Consider the following 20419-nt stretch of genomic DNA (forward strand, 5'->3'; position numbering starts at 1 on the left):
GATAACTCAGATTTCAGCTCTGCTACCAGAGCAGAGACAACTCGAATTTCAGCTCTGCTATCAGAGCAGAGATAACTCGGATGCCAGAGCAGATTTAGCTCGGGAACTAGAGCAGATTCAGCTCTGGTACCAGAGCAGAGACTGCTCAGTTTCCAGAGCTGCTAAAAACTCAGTACTCATAAAAGTGTCTCAATCCTATCAATCATAGGGTAAAAATACGGGGTGTTACATCCTACCCCCCTTAAAAAAAATCGTCCCGAAATTGGAGTTACTCAGCTTCGGAAAAAAAAAACTCAAAGTACTTCTCTTTCATCTTTTTCTCAAGTTCCCAAGTTGCTTCTTCTTGGCCATGATGTTTCCATTGGATCTTCACCAAAGCAATTGATTTATTTCGCAATTGTTGTATCTTCCTGTCCAGAATAACTTCTGGTCTCTTCTCATAGCTCAAGTCTGGTTCAAGGGATACTTCTTCTTGGTGAATGACGTGTTTTGGATCAGACACGTATTTTCTTAGTTGAGACACGTGTAAAACGTCGTGGTCGTTCGCAAGGCTCGAAGGCAACGCAAGTCTGTAGGCAACAGGGCCTAGTTTCTCTAGTATACCTTACAGTTCTATGTATCTCGGTTTGAGCTTTCCTTTGACTCCAAATCGATGCACTCCTCGAGATGGGAAAACTTTCAGAAAGACTTTTATCTCCCACATCGAATTGAATCTTCGTCCTTCTGGTATCCACGCAAGATTTTTGGTGGTCTCATGCTTCTTTGATTCTTTGTCGAATATGTCGAACAGTAGTGATCATCTCTTCTACCACTTCGGGTCTAAGTAACTTTCTCTCTATAACTTCATTCTAATCAAGCGAGGATCTGCACTTCATTCTGTAGAGGATTTTATATGGGTTCATATTGATAGTTGATCGAAAACTATCAAATATGCAAACTTAATTAGAGGCAAAACTTGCTCCCATTGGTTCTCTCTATCTAACACAATAGTTCGGATCATAATTTCCAGAACTTGTTTAGTCCTCTTGGACTATCGATTTCTCTATCTACGAATGAAAGACTGTACTAAAATTCAATTTAGTACCTAACTCCTTCTGCATACTCATTTGGAATCTCTATCAGATGAAATCGTCATTGATACTCAATGTCATCGCACTATCTTGTGAACGTAGATCTGAGCTAGCTTGTCAGATCCATAGGTAATTGAAATCGGTATGAAAAATGCACTCTTCCTAAGTCTATCTTTGTCAGTCTATTAATAATTACCCAAGTAGCTGTATTTCCACTTCTCGACTTTGGCAATCCGGTGACAAAGTCTATAGCTATGTGATCTCACTTTCATTCTGAAATCTCTAGCGAACGTAAATTGCCATAAGGTAGTTGATACAACGCCTTCACTTGTTGATACGTCAAACATCTTTTTATTCACTTGTTGATACGTCAAACATCTTTCTACTAAAGACGTTATTTTTCGCTTCATATCTTCTCATGAGAACGTTTTCTAATTGTGCTTCGTCGATGTACGGTATAGGGTGCATCATAAGCTTCGCTCATAATTTCATTCTTCAACTCTTCCCTATCAGGTACACATAATCTTCCCTATCAGGTACACGTAAGCTTCTTTGTAACATTCTACCTTCTCGGTTCGAATCTTCGATCGCATCTCCTCAAACTTCTCATCCTCTCATTGCGTTGTGATAATCTTTAATCGCAATTTAGGTGAGATGCTCAGCATAACAATTATAATCTCCGTCGTTTGAGGCGATATTACTACCTCCAAGTTCATCCACTCGAATTCTCTGATCAGGTCCTTATCTTGGTTAAGGAGAAATCCTAACTGTACTGATTCTTTCTACTCAACGCATCAGCTACGACATTGGCCTTCTCAAGGTGGTAATTTATTCTAGATCATAATATTTTACTAACTTGACCATCTTCTCTGTCACTTATTATAATCTTTTTGCTCAAAAAAAATATTTGAGACTCTTATGATTTGTATATATCTCGCACCGTACTCTGTAGAAATGGTGTCTCTGGATTTTCCAAGCGTGAACTCCCGCTGCTAATTCTAAATCATATGTCGGATAACTCATCTCGCGCGTTCTGAATTGTCGTGAAGCATAAGCTAGCACTCTTCCATCTTGCATAAATACACATCTTAGACTCTTTTTCAATGCATCCATATAGACAGCATACTCGTTATCTACCCTTGGTATAGCTAGCACCGGGGCAGTAATAAGTCTCGTCTTCAATTCTTGAAAACTTAACTCACACTCTGATATGAACCTCGCCAGTAATGGTATTAACCTTGCCGGACCGTTCACAAACAAACACGCTATGTGGAAGATTTAAGAACGAAACTGGGTAAATAAAGATTAACGAAGATAAAAGATGGATATCCCAAAACCTCTAAATCTAATCCACGAAATGATCTAGGCGAACGAATCCCTAAACCCCAACGTGTGATTGACGCTAGTGTTGCCGCCGGTTCCGGGCCCGAACCGGCGGTTCAGGGTCGGGAATCCGGCGAACCTGAACCGGCCCGGATGAAATGTAAAGGGCCGGTTTTCTGACCCTGAACCGGCGGTTCAAGGGCCGAAAACCGGCGGTTCCGGGCTTTTTCCTTTTTTTTTAATTTTTTTTTGTATTCTTTTTTATGAAATTAAATGATTCGTGATGAAATTTTAAAATTCGAATTCAACTTAAATCTTATAATATATAATATAAATGATTTGTGTAGAAAATTTAATGATTGTGATGAAATTAAATGATTTATGTCATTTTTTTTTTCCTTTTACGCAATTAAATGTTTTCTGTCATATTTTAAAATTAAATGACTTGTGTTGAAAATTTATATTTTATGAAATTAAATGATTGTGAATTTGTGATGAAATTTCCAAATTTTAATTCAATTTTAAATATAAAGTATAAACATGTGTTGAAATCGAAAAAATATAAACATGTAATAGTTTTTATGTCATATTTTTAAATTATATTACTTGTGTTGAAATGTATATTTTATGAAATTAAATGATTTGTGATGAAATTTCAAAATTTTAATTCAACTTACAATATAAAATATAAACATGTGTTGAAATCGAAAATATAAACATGTAATATCTTTTATGTCATATTTTTAAATTAAATGACTTGTTGAAAATTTATATTTTATAAACATGACAATTAATATATTTTTAACATAATATTTTGTTATGTCATCTTAATTCTTAAGTAATGCTTGTGTTTTTTTTTTTATTTATTAAATGACTTGTGTTGAAAATTGAAATACAATAAAAGTACAATAATTCTAACACATTGACAATCAAAATAATGCATAAAAATTGAATTTATTCTATGTATACAAAAAATATTATAAGGATACAAATTACAATCTTCAAAATTGAATAAGTAAACAAACTAACACTAACTAAATAACTAATTCATTACAAGTTTACAATAAATTCCGAAAGAGAGTTGTCTAACAGGGGAAAAAAAATTAAGGGCTTGAGCTCAATTTTAATATAAATATTAAAATTGAGTGGCCTACGTATCTTCATTGAATAATGAAGAATCAAAGCCCACGTAGTTCTTTTACCTTAACTTACCTAATCGTAGTCTTCGTCGGGCTCGGATCATTCGGACTCGGTGAATTCATCGTTTGGGCTCTCGTCGACTTGATCCCATTCATTCTCTTGTTGTCGCAACTCGGCTTTGGACCAATCATCAAGCAACATGGTGGCCTCCATGTTTCGAGGATCCATGTTGCTTCTTCTTTCGTCCAAGACAAGCCCACCAACGCTAAATGCTTGCTCGACGGAGACCGTGGAGGCCGGGACCGCGAATAACTCCTTGGCCATGGTGGCGAGTATGGGATATTCCCTCTCATGCGTGGACCACCATCTCAAGACGTCAAATTGTATACCACCTACATTTTTGAAAGCAAATGTACTAGACAAATATATATCTAGCTCGTTAGTAGTATAGCTCCTTTGTGTATTCATAAATGAATAAGCGGCTTGAGCCCATTCGTTTTGATCAAAACTACTTCCTAAGGTGGAGGAGCCATATTGACCTTGTGAACTAGTAGTGCCACTTGAAGAGTATGAGGGGTTTGCAAGCATATATTTTTGTTCATAGTCATTAAACAAAGCTCTAAGTGTGTTATCTATTCTATGTTTAATATCATCTAAGTTTGGAAGGTACCATTCTAGCATTTCATTATTTCTTAATCTTGACTCATAAATATCTCTAAAGGTACCATAATAAATTTCTAACAGACGATAAACACCGCTAATTTTCATTGTAGGATCTAAAATCTTAGCAATTAAAAAAACATCGGGAATTTCAAGAAAATATTTAAGCCACTTAATGATCATTTGATATGATACATCCTTCAAATCATTTTTTTATAACAATCATTTAAAGCAATACCAATAAACATGCAATGTTCTAAAACTTTAATACTAGTACAATAATAAACACCGGATAAATCCGTAGTAGCATTTTGAAAAACCTTTAAAAGTTGAAATAAACTACCACATTGTTTCCAATAAGAGGGCAATAAAAGCAAGTTAGCCTCGGGAGTTGCTCTAAAAAATCACATAAATGTTCAACATGTTCCATGGTAGATGCAAGCATGCCAAATGTAGAATTCCAATGTGTAGAAACATCATTAACAAAATTTGTATATCGAATTTTTTTGTGACGACAATATTTTTGCCATTTTTTGCCAATAGCGGCTTTTCTATGCAACATATTAACGGCTTGTCTAATGAGATCAACAGCATTATTACTAAGAGAATAAGCATCTTGTACACATCTATTTAAAATATGACAAATACAACGAGCATGAATATACCTACCTTCAAATGAGGGTGCGTACGCGGCAACTTACTCGGGAATGGAGGCGGTGTTGGCGGATGCATTATCAAATCCAACAGAAAATATCTTGTTTAAAATGCGATACTCATTTAAAACAGAAATAATCAATTGAGCAATATTAGTAGCATTATGTATTTCATTAAAATCTCTAAATGCAATTAAACGTTTTTGAATTAACCAACATTCGTCAACCCAATGACAAGTAATACCCATATAAGAATATCTTTGGAAAGAATCAATCCATATGTCGGAACATATAGAAAAATTTTGATTTAAATTCTTAAAATATTTTCGTAAATCGCGTTTTCTTTCTTCGGCTTGTCGCCGAATACTTTTGCACATAGAAGTTCGACCAATTTTTTTGGCGGCCGGATTATAAGCATTTTTCATAGTATGTTCAAAAGTAAATTTATCGGCATGTCTAAAAGGCAAATGCTCCATTGAAACATAACGAGCCATGTAATCTCGAGCATTTAGTTGATCAAATTTCCATAAAACATTACCTTGTTCATTACCTTGGCGTTGGAAAGCTTCGGGATGTAGTTGAGTTTGAGTTGTATGGATTCCATACTCGACAGTGTGTTGTTTCTCCATGTGCCTTGCGAGGGTGCCATAACCCCCTCCCGCTTTCCATTGATAAGTAGCGTTGCAATAGTTGCAATAGGCAATGAACCTCTCGGGAGCATTTGGACCATCATTTGGATTTTTAGGAGCGGGTTCCCTCCTAAAATGTTTAGTGAAAATATTAGAAGAAAGTAATTTACTCTTACCCTTGCCCTTACCTCTAGTGGGAGGGATTTCCTCCTCAACGTTGTGACATGCTTGCTCAGCTTCCTCCTTCGCCTCTTCGTTATGCAAAGTACGTGCATATTCTTCATCCTCCGCTTCTTGAAGTTGTCTAGCATATGCTTCACCCGCCAAATCGGCAGCCTCCCGGCGTGCGCCAAAAGGTCCTCGTTCAACTGGCATTTTCACCCTTCTCCTAGAGGATGATGATGGAACTTGAACATTTTGAGTAAACTCGTGAGAAGTGGGAGTGCTATCAATATCTTCTTCGGGGTCGACATTGATAGACTTGCCATGGTTACCACGACCATGAGACATGATAACAAATAAACAAGTACAGAAGATAATATAGATAATAGAGGTTAGAGAATAATAAGCAAGAACAATAAAGAAAATGAGCAAGTGAGTGTAGTGATAGTGTAATTGAAATATATAATATAGTATAGTATTTAGTACTTAGTAGTAGTACTAGTAGTAATATAATGTAAAGCAAGAACAATAAAGTAAATGAGCAAGTGAGTGTAGTGATAGTGTAATTGAAATATATAGTATAGTATAGTATTTAGTACTTAGTAGTAGTACTAGTAGTAATATAATGTAAAGCAAGAACAATAAAATAAATGAGCAAGTGAGTGTAGTGATAGTGTAATTGAAATATATAGTATAGTATAATATTTAGTACTTAGTAGTAGTACTAGTAGTAATACTCCCTCCGTCCACGAAATGAGTACCCATTTGTGGACGGCACGGGTTTTAAGAAATGTATGGAGTATAGTGTGAATAGTTTAAGGGTCCCACTTTTTTGAGTGTATTAATTAAAGAGATGTGTGGGGTACACTTGCCAAAAAGGGAAATGGGTACTCATTTCGTGGACGGACGAAAAAGGAAATATGGGTACTCATTTCGTGGACGGAGGGAGTATAATGTAAAGCAAGAACAATAAAGTAAAGCAATTGAATAAGCAAGAGAATAGCTAAAGAATTATAGAGCAAGAGCAATTTAACAAGAGCAATAGCACATAAAGAATGGAGGAGAATTAGAAGTAGAAGAGAGGAGAGTGTAGAATTGTTAATACAATGGAGTGATTTTGAAGGTGGAAGAAGGGGGTATTTATAGATAAAATTGGGTGGGGGAAAATGTGAATTAGATAAAATTATGTGGGAAAAAGTATAATTATAATTTTGAAAATTTGACAAAATAAAATAAAAAAGAAAATTGAAATGTTTGAAATTTTGAATTGAAAGCAAAAGAGAAGAGAGAGGGAGCTCAGCCGGTCAAATTCATTCAATCACTCCTACCCCCTAGCCCCCTGCCCCCTGCTGTCTGCTGAGCACCCCACCCACCAGCTGCCCAGCTGGCTGCTACGCCGGGCCCGGCGGTTCAGGGCCGAACCGGCGGTCCGCGGGCCAGCTTTCTCGTGAACCTAAACCGGACCGGCACTACCGGCGGTTCAGCCCTGAACCGGCCCTCCGGTCAACGGTCCGGGCCCGGACCGTTGACCGGCGGGCCGGTTCAGGGCCGAACCGCCGGTTCCGGTTAGCCCTTGGCACCACTAATTGACGCAGCAACTCGGGGACAATGAATGACACCCGACGAGGGTGTTCTTTTTATTCGATTTCATAAATAGTAAAATTAGGGTTTCCTGATCGGATAAATAACAAAGTTATGCTTCTTTGAACTCTGAAATTAGTTGATCTACGCTTTTTGTGTGATTTACATGTATAAAATCTTAAATGCATAATTATGCCGAAGTAAATGGAAAAACCTAGTAGATGAAACTCTATTAACTAACCATCAACATGCTTAGATGATATCTTCTTTGCTGGTTTTTTTATTCACAACGTCATTGTAGATAAATGTAGAGAAAATCGGTGAGAGAATAAGAAGAAATTGGGAGACGGAGAAGAAAATTGGAATCTCGACAAGAAACTGTTTGTATCCCGATGAAAATGGATAAAAATGAAGAGGGTTGACGGTGTAATTAATTTTTACAGTGAACATCCAATCATTTACTATGTCGTGAAATAAACCGCTACCCCTTGCAAGTTAACTAAAAAAAATGAAACAGGTCGACCCGTCAAACCAGAGCAGGGTCCGCGTAAAAACACGTGGCAACATCCTATTAAGCCGATTTTATTAATCTAATGGTCTAGATTTGGTATTACATACTAACTAAGGACACGGTACTATCGAAACCCAACCCTATATAAATCTACGAATAGTTGATTGTAATACACAAATAGCGTATTCAATTAATATGGTGAAATTTTCATTAGATTGTAATGCATGGATAAATCTTATTCGTAGATTTATATTGGCTTATTTGTTATGTTTTTACACGGTAAATTTGAATAAATTAATATCAACCTTGGAATTTGAATATTCAACATTTCAAAATTCATTCGCATATCTCATCACATTTGGTCTGTAACACATGTGGCATATCTAACTTGACCTAAAAATTTAATGTGGATGTCTTATAATTAAAATAAAAAATAAAAAAAAATTATAAACTTAATCCCCTTATAAACGACATCGTTTTGTATATGAAACATGTATACTCCATTTGTTCTATTACAAATGTCTCATTACTTTGGGCACAAAATTAAAAAAATGTGTAATTAGTAAATAAAGTAAATTGATGAAAATTATTTAAATATTAGGTATAGAGAGAAAATATGTTGCCAAAAAAATAATTTGACATTTATAATAGAACATCTCATTATAGAAAGTGAAATATTTGTAATGGAACGGGGGAAGTATAAAAATCAAAAATCAAATATACAAATCCACCTCATTGTGCTTTCTAATAAGACACGTCATCTTTCAAACGCCAAAAAATAATTGTTAGAACACAAATCTGATTTTTATTTTAAATGCTGAATACTTTGTTTGCAACTATGGTTACGTAGGAACATTTTCGCTGATTTGCAGTTGAGACAATAAGTGATACTATATATAATTCACCCTAGTGAATTATATGCATATTTTTATTCTTCCAAAATTGCGACCGACGATTGTCCTTACAACAAGATGTGTAGCATTTATTAGTAATGACCTCAAGAGCATTGACATAGCAAAAAAATGATTTAACCTCCAACGAAGGAATCACCGTAAGAATCTTAATCTTCAGGGTTCAATATTCTCTCAGCAAGCAATAAATCGTCTGGGGTCGTAACCTGCAACGTCATTCATATTAGTTTCTCTTTCAGAGATTATGGTTTGCTCATTGATCCAAAGGCAGATGAGTGTTAGAAAGATTTCAAACAAAATTAAACATAAACCTTGATGTTGGTGTAAGATCCCTCAGTAATGTACACCGGATGTTTAAGGTGCTCCACTATCGAGACGTCATCGGTAACTTCGAGACCTTCTCTGCAGAAATCACAGGAGACCAAGAAAACTATCAAGTTTGGGTGATTTTGCCTATTCAGAAATCATCTTTACAATGACAAACAATTCATACATTTATCTGTTGTGTTTAAGCATCGCTATACAAAATTGGGTATTGGTTTAGTTAGAATTATCTCCATTCACTTTTATCTTTATTTTTATTTTTAACATCCCTTACGGATTTTCATATAAAATAGAAATATAGAAGATTAGTTTAGCGAGGATAAAGAATCACCTATTGACATATTCGAAACCTTTCTTAAGCAAGTCTGGCTCGATAACCTGTACACAAAAAGACATGTAGAATAGTTTAGAAAATCCATGTTCTGCACATGCTCGAATGATGTTTTAATGCAAGGCTATGAACCTGTGGGGTTTGCATTTCCCATAGCGTCTTCCTGTCCAGTGTTTTTACCACAAAAGACTCACTATTTGCCTGAATCAGTCAAACGAGGGGAAACGTAAAAATATTCTTCTTCAGAATATGCAAAAGCAACACGATTTACTTGAGATTAAAATCTGTCTTTCTATTGTACAATTTGTTAAAACTTTTTTTAATCAATCCACATCATTGAATCTTAGCAACTGATTATAGGATACAAACATTTTACATTTGGTAGAAGAAGCAACCAACAATGGCCACAATCCTTTATCTGTAGTCATTCCTGATTTTTACTTTCACTCAAAATCTTTCCAAGGTTGTACTATACTAAGACGGGACAAATACCATCCATATTTGAATAGCAAAGCAGATGGAGACAGTACAAGTGAAAACCAACAACAGAAAAGAGAGAAAAACAAGTCTAATTATCATTCTCTTGTCCTAATGTTAAGAGATCATGCTTGACAAAAATATCAGGCAGCCATGAAAGCAAAATAACTGGTGACTACAGTCCAATTAACCAAAATATAGACTTCTCGAGAGTCAAATAGAGCATGTTTCCTTCATATTTATATACAAAAAATGTTGGAATCAGTAATATGTTTTACACATATAATATCTGATAGTGGACCTGACACTATAAATAATCTTGAAAAACCCTCCAATCAAGTATCCTTGTTCCATTGATATCAATGATTGTCTCCTGGTGAAGTTGAATATCTAGCTACCATACTAATTGAACATCTTTTTAGTTGGTATAGTAAATACAATTAGAAAGGATAAAACCTTCACCATAGTCGAGCCTAAAATAAAGGAGTAGAAACTCTTTAGGTCAAACTTCTAAGAGCTAAGACTATCGAGAAAACAAATCTCCGTGTAAATTCTATTAGAAATAAATAACCAACCATGAGCAACTATTGATTTCTTAATTTAATGCATTGGGAAAACATGAGCTTGAAAACGACAAATTATATTGAAGGGTTCTAATTTCATTAAGCATAGGTATCAGGGAGGCAGAATTAAAATGCCCACCTCCTTGATTGTAGCCTTAGCAGGAACACCCAACACAGCTGCCCCAATTCGCTTGCCATCCTTCAGAACCTGGTAACGAATACCGTAACTATGGTTATTATACTTATAACCCTAAACCCTAACACTATCTGGAGTCATTATGCATTGATTAAACAAACTAATAAAAAGGTAATCGTACAAAATCTTAAATTGATTGTCAAGTTCTGACAATCAAGCACCACGACAAAAATTAAGTTTATTGTCAGATGCATCATCTATTGAATGAACGGAAGCAAAATTTAACCTGCACATACATAGCTATCATCTGCATTGTTAAAGCAAAAAACCGAGGATTTAGTGACAAGAATCAATGGTACAACTGTAAAAAGTCAAAGAATTTAATGTTTCCATAATTCCTTATAACTCTCTTCAACTAGGATATGGATAAGTAGCATCACACAGGAACGTAACAGTTTTGTTCACCTCAGCATACACCACTCTCAAACATGTACAGATAACACAATTCTGAAATTCCATGCTTTAAACTGGCTTCTTGAACAACTTAGACAGCATATAGGATGAAGAAAACCTAATGCTAATTGGATATGTAAATAGATTTTTGTACATTTTCTCATCTAAGAGAATGAAAATTACACACAAATGAGGAAGATCGAGATAAACCATAAGATGTAGCCATACCTTTGTGACATCTGAAGTTAACACAAGAGGTCTTGCAGAATCATGTATGCAGACTAGTTCGGAATTTAAATCAATTTCCTGAAACAAAATCCTCAGTTTTAGTAGAGTTATAAAATATATGGGCTCTGTTCCAAATAGTTCCACATAATTAGATTAGGGATAATTTTAATAATGTCTTTTTAAGTGGGGGGGTTTAGTGCAGACATTGCAGATCAAGCACTAATTCAACATACAAGGAGAAATTTCCAGTGTAGTGCTGATTCTGAAAGTGCTTTATGTCTGAACTTTGGCGCTTTTTTGATTTGTAACCTCAACTTCAATTATTTTTTAAATAGCCTGAACTTAGTGAATATGATTATTTTTAGCCCGCATCAAAAATTCCAGGGCTGGATGGATACCTGAGCTGGCTCACCCGTAAAATGAGGTGGAAGTTCATGTTCCACCTCAGACAGAAACAACATCGTTTCTTGTCTAAGTTATCTTCACCTAAAAAACATTCCTTTTTTTTATTTAAGAACCCTAATTTGCTCTGGTTCTCAATTTCTTCTCTACAAGAATCACACTAGCCCAACAGCTCCAACCATGTGCACAGTGAACACAAACAGATAAATCTTGTTTGTGTATGATAGAATTCAATGTCACCACCGATTGATCGATTGTTGGTGCGCAAACACAACACAAGGGAAATAATCTCATACAACCGAGAGATTATTCAATTTCTAGAGATGATTTACATGTTGGGCAGGTGGAGACCAAGGCTGTGGCAGCCCCATGGGAGGAGGCGAAGATGATCCACGAGGTGGCAGCTGATCCAGAGAAGGGCGTAGCGGCAGGTGAGTTGGAGAGGGAGAGGCAACTCTTGTTGCATTATCTATAATGAATCTTAGAGGGTTTGTAGCACTCAATCTTTGCATTATTGACATGTGAAATGCATTTGGAGGATGTGCCTGTGCCAATTCCTTTTGCATATTCACCTCCCCCCATTTCCAAATCCTTCAACTCTACTTCTCCCGGCCAGTTCTGTCTCTCCAATTTTTCATTCCCTCCGTGCACCACTAACTTAAATTTGGTGTAGAAGTATTGTCTTAACTCCATGACTCTGGTGGAAGGGTATTTGATCTTCGAATAAATGGCAGTCATGTTTGGGATGTGGAGCGAAGCTTGCAGAGCAATTGGTCACATATTTTTTTTTTGAAATTTGTTCTTGTTCATGTCAGAAACGATGACATTTCTATCTGAGGTGAAACATGTAATTCCAGCTCACACTTCGAGTGAGCCAACTCAGAAATCAGGTGCCAGAAATTTTATGGTGGGCTAAAAATTAACCAAATTCACTAAGTTCAGGTCATTTAAAAAATAGTCTAAAGTTAAGGTTACAAATCGAAAAAGCATGAAAGGTCAGGCCATAAATCACTATTAACCCTTCTGAAATTAATAAGTTTTTATTCAGAATCTCCGTTCTGGAAAGAGTGTCCCTAAGGCATCATACTCTTATCCAACTTAAGGAACTTGTGGAAGATCTTAGTTATATAAATCAAAGAGTACGGTAGGCAATTTGGAAACTTCAAATAAAAAGGTAATCCAGTAACCGGTAACATGGTAACTTAATCAATAAAGCATCCATCTTGTGACGATTGATGAGGAAAGGGGAAAATGTACACAAGGGACAAGTTCTACATTGTCAAGTTAAATAAATTCAAACAACTGACATGTAGATTACCTCTAATCCACTGTATACAGAATCTTGCCTCTCTTTCCCAGGCAATGCAAATTTCAGGTCAATGTGAATATTGTCTCTGGCATCTAACACCATGGAAGCAAGTATTTTATTGTGTTATAGAAGAGGTAGCAACTAAGCCTTTTTCAGAGCATACCGCATATACAGGGAAGCATTTTCATTATTTGATTACTTCTTGAATTAAGTAATTGTTTTAGGTACTACGTAGACAACATATCCAGACCTTCAAAAATGTCTTGATATGAAGGATCACATACTACAATAATTTCCTTCACCTCGGGCATCTTCGAGAAAGTGTAGAAACTGCACGATATATAATACTGTAGTTACATCGTTTGGCATGACCAAAAGCATTTACAGAAAAGTTGTTTAATTCTTGCACTCACCTGTATAAAGCAATCGGCTGGCCAAGAAGTGGAAGATACTGCTTAGGCATGCTTGCCTATGAATCAAACAACACAGACTACAATCAACCATGTGATGAATATCCCTCAGAAGAAGATAAAAAGGCGAAACGAACAAAAAGAAGCACAAAGAATAAAAGGCGAGACAGATTCAAAGTCTAACAAATCTCATTCAGATAAGAAGCCAAAAACGAAGTTTTGATTCCTTGACGACTTTTGTACTGCATAAAATCATGGTTTCAAAAGTTCAGGAACACTTTTGTTGCACACAACCATTCATTAAAATATGATCAATTGCCAATGTCCCATAGAAGAAGCACTCAAGAAATTTTATAGATGAATGCATCAAAAATTACAATTTTGACAAACAAATACTAAAAAATCAGAGTTATTCAAACCAAAATTTTGAGAAATATTAGTGGAGATATGAATGATGACTCACACCCATTCTTTTGCCCTTTCCTCCTGCAAGCAGAATAACAGATACACTCTTCTCTTTGACCACTACTTGTGTGTCTGTGCCCTGCCACTCAATCATTCAACACGAAAATCATATAAAATATCAAATCTCCAAACAAACAACTAATCATGAGCCACACTTACCCCTGCAGAGCAACTGATTCTAGAGAATCTAGGGTTCTTCAAAGAATCGATCTTTCGATTATTGTATACGGTGGTCAAAGCAAATGAGGGGCGGAATTTAGTGGGGAGCCCCAAAGTTGCACCCAAAAATAACGGGAAAGAAGAAGGGGAAACAGAGGGAGAAGCTGCAGAGGGCGGGAGATTTGTAATCTGAAGCGTTGACATCTTTGTTTCGTCCTCGGAAAAGCCGCTCAATGAAACAAGGAATGAATGAATGGATATTTTACACTTCACTAGCTGAGGAGGAACAAAAAATACTAATACATCTTAGTCGACTTGACCGCAAGAAGGGAGTCTCACGAGTCACGGGTGTATTCACTTTTAGGATTCTACAGGATTTTCATAAATATTTTAAAATTTATGATTCTTCTGAATTTTACTAATTTCATTCTATATAGAGTCTAGTAGATTCTATTAAATTATTTTTATAGACTTTATTAGATTCTTATAATAAAAAAGGTTAATACCCGAAAAATACATGAACTATCACCGAATTTGCATATTGCACATCACCTTCAAAAATAGCCCCAGAATACACCACCTTTTAATTTAATTGTAAATTGCACACGGCGAAAATTCCGACAGCTCTTAAGTTTGACCGGCGATGACATGGCATTACTTGTGGCTTTTTTTACACGCTGACAAGCCACACGGACAAAACGACATCATTTCAATAAAGAGAAAAATTTTAAAATAAAAAAAAATGTCAATCGCCTTTCTTGCACCTCCTCCAGTCACAACCATTTCTCGAATTCGAAGCCAGTGTGGCCGGTGACTATCCTCCAATCAGCTCCCAAGTTTAAGGTCTTCATGTTATGTTTCAGGAAATCGTCGAAATGCGACAAGCCTGAGCCCAACGACGAGACGAAGGCGAGTTCGCTGAATCAGCTCTCCAAATCGTCGAAACTCGACCGGAGCAATCGTTTCTCCGTCAATTGCAGAGTGGCGGACGCTTCGGCTGTGCTGCTTTTCACCAGAGATGATGAACAACCCCGATTCTCACCATCAACAACCCCGCCCCGACCTCCTATAGCTCGTCTCCACCCCCTCTCCAAAATTCGCCGCCTTCTTCTCTGCAACAACAAACCACCGCCATCTTCCAGCCACCACGCTTTTTCTCTCACTTTTCAGATCTAGGGATTTTCGGATTTGGAGGGCTTCATTTTTCTTATCTCTGTGAAGATGGTGATACTGGTGGAGATGTTTCCCTCAATTGCTCCATCGTCTCCCCTAGGCGGCGCGATTCGCAGCCTTCATCCTCTCCCTGCCCTCTCTCCTCATCCCCAGCCCACCTCGAATCTCGTGGAAAATTGAACGAAAATCAAGGAAAATTGCCAATCTTCGGAACAATGAGAGAGAGACGGTGGTGAATTTTCTTCTGGTCGATCGAGAATGGCTGATGTGCCCTAGCTTGAAAATTTACTAAGGCCCGATGGAGATATTCATTGGTGTGGGTGATTCAGATAGAAATCTGATTTGGGCAATTCCCCTAACATTGAAATCGCCTGGAAAATGAAACTGGCCTCCTCGCCGGAAACTGGAAAAATTGGAACAAAATGATTTTTCCAATTTTTGATTTTTTTTTTAATTTAAAAGAGCTTGACAAAACGACATCGTTTTACTACATCAGAAAATCGTCCACGTCAACAAAATCCGACAGCCACGTCACCACCGATCAAGGTGTTAGTCAACGCGGGTGCAATTTGTGATTAAATTAAAAGGTGGTGTATTCTGGGGCTATTTTTGAAGGTGATATGCAATATGCAAATTCGGTGATAGTTCGTGTATTTTTCGGCTATTAACCCTAATAAAAATGACTATTTTAAAATATATGACATGATAAATGCAAATTTGATATAAAGATATCTCACGCAATGATCCAAATTTTATAATTCATATTTCATTTTTTAAAACAACAATGAAAAATGCAAAACACGAGTGTACCAAAAATGTAAATGTAATTAAAGAAATACATCATCATTGTACCTTGGCCTCGCTTCCCACATAACATCAGCAATACTCGCTCTCCATGCACCAGCTTCCGTTCTTTGTTGCACTTGGCTTTGAGAAAGCAATTCAAGATTTTCATCTTCCATGTTAAGATGTGGTGAAGCTTGATCTTCTTCATATTCAATTGGAAATTCATCTGAACGACATTCTTTCCAAAGAAAGTTGTGTAATCCAGCACAAGCTAATATTAACTCTGCTTGTGTTTGAAATGGAAATGGAGGTGCGTTTTTGAAAATTGTGAATCGTGATTTAAAGATACCAAAGATTCTCTCCATCACATTTCTCAATAATGCACGACGGAGATCGAATAACTCACTTGCATTTCTTGGGTGACGACCTTGACCATCAAAATCTTTAAGATGATATCGAATACCACGTAATAGAGCTAAAAATTGACGTCAAATAGCAAATTCACAATTCACGAGAAAATATTTACCTAAAAGTACAATATATGTCACTATTTAAAAAAATTAAACAATTTATAGAAAACCAAGATAAAAAACAAATGAATGAGTTAGCTTCTGTTACAATAACATAACATTGAAGCAGCTACACTCTCAGCGTCCATTTTTTCAATTTATATTAATTAGCTTCATATCTTTCAATATCAAACCGAGTTACTGTAATCAAATGTTTTGTAGCTTTTCAAACAATTTTAGCAAGTCATACCTCTTAATCACACGCACATTAGCAAGCCATACCTCTTAATAAGTTTTTAATTTTAAATACATATCTATAAATCTAGTGATCCCGAAAATATTCAGCCCCACTTCTGCACTTGTTCATCTCTACTTTTTTTTTTAATCCCTCGTCAATATAGTTAAGCAAATCACCATTTTTTTTCACTTAGATAAAATAAAATATTAGAGAATAATGAGATAGAAGCAGAAAGACCCCTAAAATCAATCCCAAATCTAAAGTCCTACGATGCCATCAATATGTTAAATAAACTCCTCTATCGTCATTGGTATCTTGCAATCACAATTATGATTTTTTACACAGTTTTGGTTTGCAATGAATACTTACCTCTCAATTCAATATTTACCTAGAAAACTTATTACAACTTCAAGATCCTAGAATAATAACAGCATCTTCAATCGACAATCTAGAGCAAAAAAATAAATATGTACCATCGTTATTAGAGAACCGGAGGAGAAAATTGAAGGCGTGGTCAATTCGTATTTTTTCGCTGCTGATGTTTCATCTTCTTCTGTGAGGGAAACAATACGTCAAAATCTTGTGAGAGGAGAAGAGATTTCTGCATGTATTTTTTATTTATACTAGGGTATTTGAAATCCTAAAAAGTCTATCAATAATTAGAATCCTTAGAAGTCAGTGGAATTTTCAATATCACTAGATTTGGATGGAATCTTAAAAGTCCTAATTGAATAACCACAAGATTTTTAAAATCCAAAAATCTGGATTTTTAAGGATTTCAAAGAATCTGGATTGAATACCTCTAGATTTCTAAAATCCAAAAAAATCCTACAGAATCCTAATTGAATACACCCCCCTTAGAGTTGAAAGTTGAAACTTTTGTTTTTCTTTTAAAAACCGCTCTTAGCTTTTCTTTTTTCGAGTTTGAGTTTCACACATTAATAAAAGAGTGAAAATTTATTACTTTGTGAAGTTGGTTTGGATGGTGATTTATGCCTAATTGTTCTAATTTTAGGGGTTTGCATGTGCATATTTTAAGTTAAATCTTCTGGAAATTGGTGCGTTTTATGGTGTATTTTATGCCTTGCAGGAGATTTAGGTTTTCAAGATGAAGAGTGAAAATGTTGGAGAGTTTGGGCTAAGAATCGTGTTTTTGTGCATACTCTGGCATGTAAGAGAAGCAAAGCCTCGCTTGCCAGAACAGCGAGCGAGGAAGCGCCAGAGGAATCGAAGCGAGCGAGGAAGCGCCAGAGGAATCGAAGCGAGCGCGGAAGCGCCAGAGAAATCACTTCGCTGCTGGAATCATAAGTGCAGAGGAATCAAACGCCAGAGAAATCACCATTTCTCTGGAGTCAGCGAAATCAAGAAGCCAGTGTAGCCAAGTAATCACCAGAGGAGTCAAGAGTCAAAGCAGAGGGGATAGAAGTCCATTACAGCGAAATCACCGTTCCTCTGGCGATAGCCAGAGAAATCACCATTCCGCTGGCGACCCATTCCGCTGGAGAAAGCCAGAGCGGAATCCATTCCGCTGGCGAGAGCCGCCATTTCCGCCATTGTGGAGATTACTTGCTGAGCGTGTCACAGCTGGACTTACCTTCCTTTGCACGATTCTATTCCTTTTAGAGTCCGGCTTTGCATGGCAACTTCCATGGTGATCTAGGGAATTTTGAGGTCTATAAATAGGGCTTAAATTTCATTGTAAAATCAATCCTCTTGCCTCCGGCACTTAGTTAGACATTCCCCTTGCCCTAATCTTTAGTTTCCGCTAGGCAACCAAAGTTTAGGTTTATTGCTTTCATAGTTCTAGTTTCGATTTCTGTTCTAGTTATTTTAGTTTATAGTTCTTTAAATTCATGTTTTAGATTAGTTCCCGTTTAGAGTTGTAATTACGTGACAGATTACTTCTCGAGACGATTTACGATATTTCTTTAATTAAGTTTATTTATTTGTTTTTAGTTGCTTTCTTTAAATTCTGCAATTTAAATTATGCACTTTAAATTATGCAATTTAGTTTTATGCCCATTAGATTAGAAGCTTTTAAATTACAAGTATTTAAATTCCTAGTTAGTATTTAATTTCTAAGTTCTTTTACTTTTATGCGTTTAATTCTTGCCTAGGGTTTAATAGTTTCATGCCTAGATAATTTTAAGATTAAGTTTTTAATTAAGTTTTTAATTCCAAGTTTTAGTTTAATAATCAATCTTTTTACTGCTTTCTTTACTGTTTTTCCTGCGATACAATTAGAAGCCCTTAAAGACTTTCCTTGAGAGATGACACTGAGTCAACTTACCATCACTAGGATGTCCTTATTCTATTGCAAGTCAAACTAGAGGTGTTCTAGGTTGAGTCAGATGGATTAAATAAATTTATTCTTATGATATGTTATTATTTAATTAAATAGATTTGATTCATAATTTAATTGTGGCATAATGTCACATAGAAAGTAGTCATGTCTTATGAGTCTTGATCTCTCTCTATGCTAAAATAGAAATTTTATTGAAAAAAAGAATAAAAGTTCAAAACCCATGAATGCACAGGCGCAGACTAAGGGATGAACCTCAAGAAAGAGAGCTCAAACAAAAACAAACAAACAACGAAAAAGCACCAAAAGAGAACAAATCGGGAAGGGGCGGAAAGTCAACCTCAGAGGCTCCGGCCGGACCATTGCCCCTAGGATAACCGGCCCCCAAAACCCGAAACAGAAACCCAAACAAAACCACAGAAAAAACTAATAGCCAGACCGGCTGAAGCACGGAAATGCTTGAAGCAGCAGGGGCAAGGACGCTCCAAAACAAATGCCCAAAAACACACGAAGACCACTAGAAGAGCCACAGAAGCAGGATTCCAAAACAGTAGCACCGAAGTCCAAAGCACCCCTGAAACCTGCAAAACCAAAGTAGAACACAGAAGAAGCCGAGCAAAATAGAGATAAACACAGAGAACCAAACCAACGAGCCCGACCACAACCCACAAAAACCAACAAAGGAAAACAACCCATGGAAGCAACCAATAACCAAATCAGAATCACGGATAATACCACCAGCATTGATAAAAGGAGGCGAGCCATGAACAAAACCATCAATGTTAATCTTCTGCCAAGGATGAGGAGGAGGAAGCCAGAACACATAAATGTAAGAAGTAGGACGACAGGGTTTGCCCGGCACCTCCAGACCATGAAGAACAGGCAACTCTTCCACAGAATTAGCCATCTCACCCAAATTGAAATGAGCAGCTTCCAGAATAAAAGCTTTGACCTGAATGGTCAGAGCCACAACAGAAACACGAGCCTCATCAAACACCACTCTATTCCGATGATTCCAAACACTCCACAAAGCAGACATGACACCGACCCACCAAAGATTGGTCACCTGCTTGTTGGCAGGAACCCTCATCGCCCAGTTAACAAGACTCCCAATATCTAAGATCGAAGAACCATCAAAGTGAAACCAAGAAAAGAGGGAGCTCCAAACGTGTCTAGCAATCGAACACTCCCAAAAGAGGTGATCGATATAATCCTCAGCTTCTCTACAGAGCGGGCACCAACCAAGGCCCATAAAACCCTGGCGACGCAGCGAACTGGCCGTCGGGAGACGACCCCAGAATAACCCTCCAAGTAACAATAGATCTACGAAAAGGAACAAAAGGCGTCCAGATCCATCTACCCCAATCAATAGTCGGAAAGCTAGGACGCAGATGATCCATGGCAAGAGAAGAAGTGACCTTTCCAAAATGCGACTTAGTCCAAGCACGGAGATCCTCTACCCCACTAATAGGGACCGAGACAATGTCAAAAGCAATGTCCGGAAAAGCCTGCAG

General features: G+C 36.8%; 1 protein-coding gene across 2 annotated transcripts; it reads right to left on the bottom strand.

Annotated features, from left to right (window-relative positions):
- Positions 1–8639: 8639 nt before the first annotated feature.
- On the bottom strand, positions 8640–14244 carry LOC131002917 (2-C-methyl-D-erythritol 4-phosphate cytidylyltransferase, chloroplastic-like). Of its 2 annotated transcripts, XM_057929409.1 has the most exons (11): positions 13898–14244; positions 13737–13817; positions 13277–13332; positions 13114–13193; positions 12873–12955; positions 11153–11230; positions 10475–10543; positions 9428–9496; positions 9296–9342; positions 8952–9042; positions 8640–8846 (listed from the first exon to the last, which is right to left on the bottom strand). In XM_057929409.1, exons 1-11 carry the CDS (start codon positions 14099–14101, stop codon positions 8790–8792), a joined length of 915 nt encoding a protein of 304 aa, XP_057785392.1. In that variant the 5' UTR covers positions 14102–14244; the 3' UTR covers positions 8640–8789. The 2 variants fall into 2 exon arrangements, with proteins under 2 accessions (XP_057785392.1, XP_057785393.1); XM_057929410.1 differs by lacking the exon at positions 12873–12955 and having other exon boundaries at positions 13166–13193; positions 13898–14216.
- Positions 14245–20419: the final 6175 nt, after the last annotated feature.

The sequence above is a fragment of the Salvia miltiorrhiza genome, unplaced genomic scaffold (genome assembly GCF_028751815.1).
Source record: "Salvia miltiorrhiza cultivar Shanhuang (shh) unplaced genomic scaffold, IMPLAD_Smil_shh fragScaff_scaffold_39, whole genome shotgun sequence".
Taxonomy (NCBI): Eukaryota; Viridiplantae; Streptophyta; class Magnoliopsida; order Lamiales; family Lamiaceae; genus Salvia; species Salvia miltiorrhiza.